The sequence below is a fragment of the Paroedura picta genome, chromosome 9 (genome assembly GCF_049243985.1).
Source record: "Paroedura picta isolate Pp20150507F chromosome 9, Ppicta_v3.0, whole genome shotgun sequence".
Taxonomy (NCBI): domain Eukaryota; kingdom Metazoa; phylum Chordata; class Lepidosauria; order Squamata; family Gekkonidae; genus Paroedura; species Paroedura picta.
In genome coordinates this window covers 53533094-53543085 of record NC_135377.1, presented here as the reverse complement: position 1 = coordinate 53543085, position 9992 = coordinate 53533094, and the positions used below count along the sequence as shown (strand labels likewise).

At 46.6% G+C, this 9992-nt stretch overlaps 1 protein-coding gene across 2 annotated transcripts; it reads left to right on the top strand.

Moving 5' to 3' along the window:
- Positions 1-1483: 1483 nt before the first annotated feature.
- DSEL (dermatan sulfate epimerase like) lies at positions 1484-9559 on the top strand. 2 transcript variants are annotated; one of them, XM_077352852.1, is made up of 2 exons: positions 1484-2200; positions 2904-9559. In XM_077352852.1, exon 2 carries the CDS (start codon positions 3758-3760, stop codon positions 7400-7402), a length of 3645 nt encoding a protein of 1214 aa, XP_077208967.1. In that variant the 5' UTR covers positions 1484-2200; positions 2904-3757; the 3' UTR covers positions 7403-9559. The 2 variants fall into 2 exon arrangements, with proteins under 2 accessions (XP_077208967.1, XP_077208968.1); XM_077352853.1 differs by lacking the exon at positions 1484-2200 and adding an exon at positions 2528-2801.
- The last annotated feature ends 433 nt before the right edge of the window (positions 9560-9992 follow it).

Genomic DNA, 9992 nt, shown 5'->3' with positions numbered 1-9992 from the left:
CTTACTATCCAGTGCCTGTTTGCCATGGGGGTGGCTTATTACCATGTGGGCCACTGAAGGAATAGCCACTTGCCAGCACAACGATCCTCCCCTTCTTCCTGGACCTTTTTAAAACAGCATACCCAGAAAGATGGAGGTACAATGTGGTACAGAGAACCACTACTAGCTTTAAAAGGTATAAAGCATTATTTTATTGAAAAGAAAATATCCATAAAGATTCTCTCAGAGTAGAATCAAATTGAGCAAGCAATTCAAAAGAAAAGGATAAACTGCAATTACTCTGTCCCTCTCTCTGTACATGACCTAAGGGATCTCAATATGAAACAAGTTTCTTAGCTTCAAAGTTGTTCTAAAGGGTTTCTATTGCCTTGAAGCTTCTGCTTGAACCCACATATGACAATGGCCTCTTCCTACAGGCCTCGGTTAATAGTTTTGTCTGCCTCAAATGAATCAGCACAAAAGAGACCTTTCTGCTCACTCCCAGAAGTTTTATTTCTCCTCCCATTCCCTTTCTCCTTCCACGGACTAGGCCAGGCCAGGCCAGGTCAATGAAGCCTTTTCCTGAAGTCCTTCAAATCTCTGTTCCCTGCTCTATATCACTTTGAGTTTACAAGAGCAGAGCAAGGCTGTTATTTATGCGACACTATGGACATCATGAATTCACTAGGCTGCCCTAAGTCAAAAGTGACTTGAAGGCACTTAACACTCACAGCTGGCTACTTGACCATTGTCTCATAAGATCTAATAGCATTTCTGTAAGGATGGCTGAGATGAGGCTAGAAAGCACTGGAACTGACCCCTGCTCCCTCTCCCCGCCTCCCCCATCCTCCTGCCTATTCCTGGCCAAAAGACAGAAAATCTTTGTAAAGGAGGCCAGGGTACCCTGCATATGGTAACCAGCTTGATTAGAGCTTCAGGGAAGAAAATAAGCATCTCTAGAGAGATAAGACTCCTACCTTCCTATTGAGGGGGGAGGGGGGGACAGACCACTATTCTGAACTTGTGAATTACCCCACCTTCAGGAACTGGACGTTTGTTCCTTTGAGGATTGCCAGAGACAGAATGATCCAACCCTTCCCACTTTCGGACTGGGCTGGATGGGATATAAAGAAAAGGGACAGCGCTCCCCACTACTGGCCAAGGGAGTCTGAACTCTTGAACTCTTCTAGCCTGAACCGTATGGTGCCGCTGAAGTCGAATCTCACTGTTCTGCCGCAAACCAACGGAAAGAAAGAGGGTCATGATTGACACCTGGGTAAGTCATGGGCGCACCCAAAGGCTTCCCGACTGCGAGGGCTTTCCGATCTTTGGGTGCAAGCGCCTGCTCCCCGCCCTTAGCACGAGCGCACCCCCCCCCCATATTGCGGGGGGCTTCTCGAGGGCGGAATCGGGGCCCGGGCTCCAGCGTCTCGCGAAGGTCATGTGCCCCGGCTTCTGCACATGCTCGGTTGTGCGCGCGAGCGGGGGGGGGGGGAGGGCGGGGGAGAGCCTCAGCAGGCGCTGCGAAGCGGAGCTGAAACTGAGCAGCCCTCTTGCGATTGCTAAGACAGCCGGGCCCGCCTTCGCTCCGCCCGGCTGGAGGGAGCTGCGGCGGCGGCGGCGGCGCGTCATCGTTCGGCATCCTCCCTTCGCCGTCGGACTCCGAAGCTCCCAAACTGCCGGCCGGAGCGACTGACTTGGCCCCTGGAGCGGAGCGGCGGAGGCGCGGGGGTGGCGAGCCCGCGGAGAGCAGCGCGGAGCAAGAGCAGAGCCGCCGGAGGAACCGCCTCGACTCCGCGCCAAGTCCGCGCGGGCGAGTGGCTGCGGCGCCTCGGCCGCCTCCGCGGAAGACAAGTTTTTGGCCGGAGTTGGCTGGCCGCGAGCCTTTCCGTCCCCTGCCCCCCCCCCCCCAATCAGTGTGTGGACTCCTGCGTTTGGGGCGAGACGGCGAGCGCCGTGGCGGGACGGGCCGGGCCGGCTGCGGAGAGCGGGCGCTCCCCCCTCGTCGCTGTCAGCTCTGGTCGCTGTCCAAGTTGGAGGCGCTCGCCCTCGGGCCGGCTGCTGAAGTTCGCCGAGGAAGACGCGGGCTGGAGGTGTCGGAGCGCATTGGGAAGGGGAAGGGGAGAGCGGGCGGAGGAAGCGGCGACCTGACCCTCGGCCGGACGGTCCTCGCCGCCGTTGCCCCGTCGGGATGCGCCTTGCCAAAAGTGGACTGCGGCAGGTAAGGCGACAAAGTCCTTTGCCTCCGACCTCTTCTGTTTTAGCCAAGCACGTCAAGGGGAGGAGGGCGCTGGGGAAGATCTGTAGGGCCGGCGTCCTGTTGGCGATGACTTTTAAATATTTGCAGATCTTGACAGACACAAAAAGAGAAAAAAGAAAACTTGTTCGAAATTCTTCGCCTCGGCCAAGTTCTCGGGTGGACTAATTAGCCCATAGCGCCCTCTAGTGATTGGCAAGCGCCTTCCCTCGCAGGTGGGAGGAACGGTTATTGCTGAGAAATACAAATATTGTCGAATTCTGCTTAACGGCATCACTCCAGGGACGCATGTTTAGCCTTGATAAAACACCCAGGGGTGGAAAGGGAGTTGCATTCGGTTTTATTAGCTTGTAAAGCCTTAAAAAAAATCCCCCGTATTTTGCTTCTGAAGGCACTGGTAATAAATTAGGGTAATATGCTGTTTGATAAAGACAAGGTAGGGATATTTTAGCATGCATTTCAGAAAGCTCCCAATTTAGAATGGTGCAGCAAATACAAGGGTCGTTTTTAAAACGCAGAATAATTCTTTCCAAGAGCGGAGTTGATTGTGATTCGGATTTATTTGGTGAGCAAAACTTTTTCCTGTTCTCTTTTCTAGAACGGCTGATTTGTAATGATCCTTTGGGTACATGTTTGAAGGATGTGTGTCTTATTTTTTTCCCCGCAGATGAGATCAACAGTCAGAGTGAAAGACTTCAGAACCGGCTGTTGGTGAACAAAATGCTTCATCTGCTTTTGATTTTTTAATTTGCCTATCTGCTGAGGAGAATGGAGCTTGCCGAAACCCGCAGCAAGGGGCTGATTTCTGCAGGACCATGAAGAGAATCAGAGACGACATGAATTCTACTGGCATGGGGTACATTAATCAGTCCGAGCAAATCTTTCATAAATGGAGGTGAACAAGTATGAAACTTATGGCAGCTTTGCCAAGACTGGCTGATGAAGGAGACCCTCAGTTGACTCTGTCTTCTCCCACCAAAATGAACAGCAAACTTTCTTGTACACCAGACAAAACAGGGTGGAGAGACAATCAGGATTTCATAGTTCTATACAAAATTCTATTCATTTTCTATTTCACCATAGTATTTTTCTAGACATATTAGCTTGTAAAGCTCCCCCTGGAATACCTGAATGTTAAAGAAAACAGTGCATAATAGCTGAGATGCTTTTTTTGCTACATTTCACTGTTTGACTGACTTCCTTCAGACACCAAATGACTCCTTAGCCTCGGATGTATGGAAGACTTTGAGGTAACATTCTCGTTTGCTCTCTGTGTGGCTTATTTATCAGCGCATTTGTGTGGTATCAGCGCAATGCACCAGCAGTTAAACTTTTTTCCTGAGCCATACCTAAATCCCTCACCGGTGGGGGATTGTGGATGCACCTCATGGCATAAGTGTGTTTTTTTTTCTTTGTGAAAGCTTTCCAGTGTGTTTTCCCTGCTCAGCGCATGTTTGAAATCTGAGCACTGTGTTTTTCAAAGAGGTGTATGCCTGAAGAGAGGAAACTGCCTAATGGATCATGGCTGTAATGTTTACAGGACATTCCTTATGTCTAGCATTGGTGATGTTGGCGCTCTCTACTGTTGAAGAGTCTGCAAGTAATTATTCGGACTGGGTGGCTTTTGCAGAGAATGTGGATCAGTACGAAGAGCAGAAAGTGGAGGCTTTCAGGACTAGTGAGAAAATGAAAAAGGCCGTCATCCATCCAAGCTTATATTTTAATGCTGAAGAGACCCCATTGCTGAGGCAGAAATCGCGCATGAGCCACCTGCACCTTTTTAGAACCATCCGAAGTGCGGTGTCGGTGATGCTCTCCAATCCATCCTACTACCTACCTCCCCTCAAGCATGCTGATTTTGCAGCCAAGTGGAATGAGATCTATGGGAACAATCTTCCTCCCTTAGCACTGTATTGTCTCCTGTGCCCAGAGGACAAAGCTGCCTTTGATTTTGCAGTCGAATATATGGACAGGATGGCTGGCTACAAAGACTGGCTGGTGGAGAATGCCCCAGGGGATGAAGTTCCACTTGGGCACTCTTTGACTGGCTTTGCCACAGCGTTTGATTTCTTATATGCCTTGCTGGATGACGGCAGGAGGCAAAAATATTTTGCCAAGATATGGGCCATGAGCGAGGAATTGTATGAATATTCCAAAGTACGTTCCTGGGGCAAGCAGCTTCTTCATAATCACCAAGCCACTAATATGCTAGCACTGCTCATTGGGGCTCTTGTCACCGAAGGGGGCGTGGAGTCCCAGGCCAACACTTGGAAACATACCGTAGTGGATGTGATGGAAAAAACCTTGTTTCTACTCAATCATATTGTCGATGGTTCTTTGGATGAAGGAGTGGCTTACGGTAGTTACACGGCTAAATCGGTCACTCAGTATATTTATCTGGCACACCGCCACTTTGGGATTAATAACTTTGGGAACAACTGGCTCAAAATGCACTTTTGGTTTTATTATGCTACACTTCTACCAGGCTTTCAGAGGACTGTAGGTATAGCAGATTCTAATTATAATTGGTTTTATGGCCCAGAAAGCCAGCTTGTGTTCCTTGATAAATTTGTGTTGAAGAATGGCATGGGCAATTGGCTTGCACAGCAAATTAGAAAGCACCGCCCCAAGGATGGCCCCATGGTGCCGTCCACCGCCCAGCGGTGGAGTACCCTTCACACAGAATACCTGTGGTATGACCCGGGACTCACACCACACCCTCCACCTGATTATGGCAATGCTAAAATGCATATATTCCCTAACTGGGGGGTGGTCACATATGGCGCAGGGTTGCCAAACACCCAGACAAACACCTTTGTTTCCTTTAAATCCGGAAAGTTGGGTGGCCGGGCTGTCTACGATATAGTCCATTTTCAGCCTTATTCTTGGATTGACGGGTGGAGAAGCTTCAACCCAGGGCACGAACACCCGGATCAAAATTCATTTACTTTTGCTCCCAATGGGCAGGTTTTTGTATCTGAAGCTCTCTATGGCCCTAAGCTTAGCCACTTGAATAACGTCCTGGTGTTTGCTCCATCTCCCACAAGTCAGTGCAACCAGCCTTTTGAGGGTCAGCTTGGAGAATGCACTCAGTGGCTTAAGTGGACTGCGGATGAAGTTGGAGACGCAGGCGGTGAAATCATTACAGCTTCTCAGCACGGTGAAATGATGTTTGTGAGCGGGGAGGCAGCGGCTGCCTACTCCTCCGCGATGAAGCTGAAGAGCGTGTACCGCTGCCTGCTCCTGCTGAACCCGCAGACATTACTTGTCGTGGACCACATAGAAAAGGAGGAGAGCTCTCCCATCAACTCCATCAGTGCCTTTTTCCATAACCTTGACATTGATTTTAAATATGTTCCATATAAATTTATGAACAAATATAATGGAGCGATGATGGATGTGTGGGATGCTCACTATAAAATGTTTTGGCTTGACCATCGTGGAAATAGCCCTGTTGCTAGGATACAAGAGGCCGAGCAGGCAGCTGAGTTCAAAAAGAGGTGGACACAGTTTGTAAATGTCACTTTTGCCACAAAAAGCACCACGGCAAGGATTGCCTACCTGTTCTATGGACCTTATGTCAATATTTCTAGCTGTAGGTTCATAGAGGACGCCCGATCAGGCTTTCAGGTGGCTCTAAGTGTCAACAATACAGAAACGTTTTTTTCTGTGGCAACCGACTATCTAAATCTGAAGACTAGGTTCAGTTATTTGGGATTTGGTGGCTATGCTAAGGTAATCACTCAAGGAAAAGTTACTAGATTTGGTTTGGGCACAGAAGTCGTAGAAAAGCAGCCCCTGGCTCCCAGAACTGCTTTCCCATTTGGATTTAAAGTGAATATAATTGTGGGGCTGGTTTTGGGAATTAGCTTGGCCATATTGGCTTTTCAGTGGCGGTTCTACATTTCCTTCAGCAAACTTTTGCATTGGATTCTGATCCTAGTCATCACATTGTGGTTTGTTGAACTGGTGGACGTGTGGACTTCTTGCACACAACCCATCTGTGCAAAGTGGAGCAGCGACGTGAGGAGCACAGAACATAGTGCAGACAAGGAACAAGGGCACACCGTGAGCATGCCCGATGTTGTCATCACCTCTCTCCCCAGTTCAGGTGCAGAAATCCTGAAGCAACTGTTTTTCAACAGCAGCGACTTTGTCTACATCAGGATCCCTACAGGATATCTGGATATCCCCGAGACAGAATTCGAGATTGACTCCTTCGTGGATGCCTGTGAGTGGAAGGCATCTGATGTTCAGAGTGGCCGCTTTCGTCTTCTCCAGGGTTGGTTGCAGTCTCTGGTCAAAGACACAAAACTCCATTTACAAAACATTCATTTACATGAAACCAGCAGAAACAAATTGATTCAGCATTCTTCACCTAGCAAAGACAAGAAGAAGCGTCCCAGGAAGAGAGAATCCATAGTGGAGCAAAGAAACCGGCTGAGAGGTAGCTTGGACAAAGATGCTGAATACATTAAGGAACTGAGGAGACACCTTGCCTTCTATCCCAATGCACGACCTGTACTCAGCCTGAGCAGTGGGAGCTGGACATTAAAGCTTCCTTTCTTTCAAGAAATCATCGGTCCTTCACTGAGAGCACTCTATATAGTACGGGACCCTCGGGCATGGGTTTACTCCATGTTGTACAAAAGCCAGCCTAGCCTTTACTCCTTGAGAAAGGTGCCTCAGCATTTAACTATGCTGTTTAAAGACAAGTGCAGTTTAAATTCAGGCTACGCCTTTGAATATGAACCACTGCGGGAAGAGCTCTCTGACTCAAATTCAAACGCAGTCTCTGTGATGTCCCATTTGTGGGTGGCAAACACAGCCGCTGCCCTAAGAATCAATGCGGATTTGCTGCCGGCAAATTATCTGCTCCTTAAGTTTGAAGACCTTGTGAGCTTCCCCCAGAAGACAGCCGAAACCATCTCGGGCTTTCTGGGCATCCCTCTGTCTCCTGCCAGTTTAAACCAAATATTATTTGCCACCTCCACCAATCTGTTCTACCTTCCTTACGAAGGAGAAGTTTCCCCAGCAAGTATCCATGCTTGGCAACACAACATGCCTCATGAGGAAATTAGTCAAATCGACGACATCTGTTCCACTCTCATGGACCGCTTAGGATATCCAAAGTTTACTGATTTAAATGCTGCAGGTCAGCAGTAGTTTGCACTAACAAACTCCAGACTCTTCAATTTGTAGATATGAATCACAGAAGCTGGTTTATTCTTGTAAAATGTCTGTACAATCTGTTACACCTGCAGAGAGAAATTATTTTAAATGAAAAGAGATATTTGGTCTAGTCAGTTTTTGCTTTTATTCTCCCCCCTCCTCCCCTAAAAAAAAAAGACTCATAATATTTTGTTGCCTTTAAAATAAAGCCGTATTATATTATATTCTTTTCCAGATGGGCACTGGATAGCTCAGGGGTTGGTAATAGGATAAGGGACCTTTAATTTCTAGGCGATTAGTATGAATCCCAGCCAGGCGGGGAGTTGCTGAGTGTCACTACCGTCTGCTGATTATATGCTGGCCCATGTTAAATCAGTCAGGAGGGAGGGGCGGGAGGGCTCATCCCTAGTTTTCAATGAGCAACTGTCTCATATAACAGATTTCACATTTGGCAGCAATTATCTCCCTTGGGCTAGATTTACTGGCATGTTACGTCTGGTTTTAACTACTCCAACAGTGCCGAGAGCCTGTAAACTCCACCTAACCAGACAGTTAAGTTGGGTTTTATGATTACCCATCATCACTGGAAGGACAGGAACATGATCCATCAAACATGCGTGTACATATATGCACCGCATGCCTATTCTGTCCCATTCTGCTAGTATTATATTGTCTATATTGGCAGCCTTAGCAAAGAAGCCAAAAGCAAAAGTGGCATGGAACAATTCTCCTTGATGTGTGTGTGTGTGTGTTTCCCCCTTTCTGTCTTAGTAACGACCTCTCCTATTGTACCTAGTTCACAAAAGTCTTAGGTCAAGAGTAGTCATAAGGAGCAAATGACCTCCCCAGGGAACACAGGAATTAGTATCTGCTCTCAGGTTTTCGAACATTACAGCCTCTTGATTAAAAAAGGTTTACTTTCTCCCTCCACCCCATTATTCCATCAACAGGTCCATAGTTGCAGTTTCATGTGGTAGAATTAAATTGGAAGTAGTGGGGGAAGTTTCCTGGGCAAAGAACTGTGTAGAAGGCAAGCAGAAGAATCAGGATATGGTTATTTTGTTTGTCTTCCTAACTTCCAGGAAACTTTCTCTATTATTTCTCATTTAATTCTACAGCACTGAACTACAACTTAATACTTTTTGGCATGGGGAAATAATGTGGGGGGGGGGGGAAAGCCCTTTTACTTTTCATTTTAAGGTGCTGCGGGGTTTGCAGTCCTGTTCCCTTGGGTAAACTTGCAAGAGATTGAAATTTTACCATGTGAGATGCTATCATAAGAACATATTGATTTGCATATGGAGGTGATAGGCATATGCAAAAGGGCTGAAACATAACTGTAAACCCATTTATCTGCGTGCCCACCAGATAATTATGAAATCTAGTGCTAGGGCACTGAGGGCATCATTTTTCACACATCTGAAACCTGATGCATGTGCGTTTGAAACTGCACACCAAAAACAGGATGACCAAAACACATTTTTACATAGCATGTAAAGCTCAGTCTCTTTCTGCTTCAAATGCATTCCTGTATGTGCAGTATAAATTTCCCTAATGTGTGTGTATGAGAGAGATGACTATCTGTAAACACAATGCAAACATCTTGGGATCATTGGTCCAATGATTACCCCAAGCTTCATAGAATGTGTTTATCCCCAGGTTTTCAGAAATGCATCTCTATTCAACATATTCTAATTTTCCTGTCTATCCATCCTGTGTCTGTATGATGACATGGACAATCTCCTCAAAGGATGGTGTCCATCTATATCAACTTGGCAAAGTTCTAAGACCAATTGATGGTACCTTGTTGGAACTGACCTTAACTAAAGTGAAGCTAGTGGGAACCCAAAGGAGGGCTTTGCCGATGGCCATGCCCAAACTTTGGTATTTCCTCTATCTGGAGGAGAGGGGAATTGTTCTGACAGGTTTTCCAAAGCCAGTTGATGGCATTTTGGACTGGAGCTGTTTTGAGTTAAATTGAAAGAGAGGTGGCACCTGTTGTATTCTGTTATATGTTGTAGTACTGCCTGTGTTTTGTATTTGCTGTTTTAAATGTTGTTGGATTTAATTTAATTTTGTAACGTAGATATTTTTTAAAGAAAAAAATGCTAGCCACCTTAGGGGTGTCCTCTAAATAAATGAATGAAGACATATGATGGATGGATGGGATTCTTCCCCCGAACAAACACACACACACACATACACACACACACACACACACACACACACACACACACTGTAATGTTCAAGCCAGCCCTTGAAATCATCTTCTGCTTTCATTGCATCAAAAAGGAGCAGAACAATTTCAGATCAAAGCTGCTACTTCAAACATACAAACTTGCAAATAAATCTCTGAAATCAACAGGATATATGTTCTATGTAGGCATAGCAGCAGGGTATGGATAGTATCAGCCCAATTCTAATCACACATGATCAACAAAACAAATCCTGTTGAAGGAAGTACCTCGATTTACTATTGCATTGGCAATGTGTTTGAAGTTACTGCAACTAGCATACTGGATTTGATAAGAATGCCAAAATGAATGTACAGGACTTCAAGTCTTTGCTTTCCCCCTCAATAGAT

Excerpts from the sequence above, each read along its gene's own strand:
- DSEL (XM_077352852.1), top strand. The coding sequence starts at position 3,758 with ATGGCTGTAATGTTTACAGGACATTCCTTATGTCTAGCATTGGTGATG.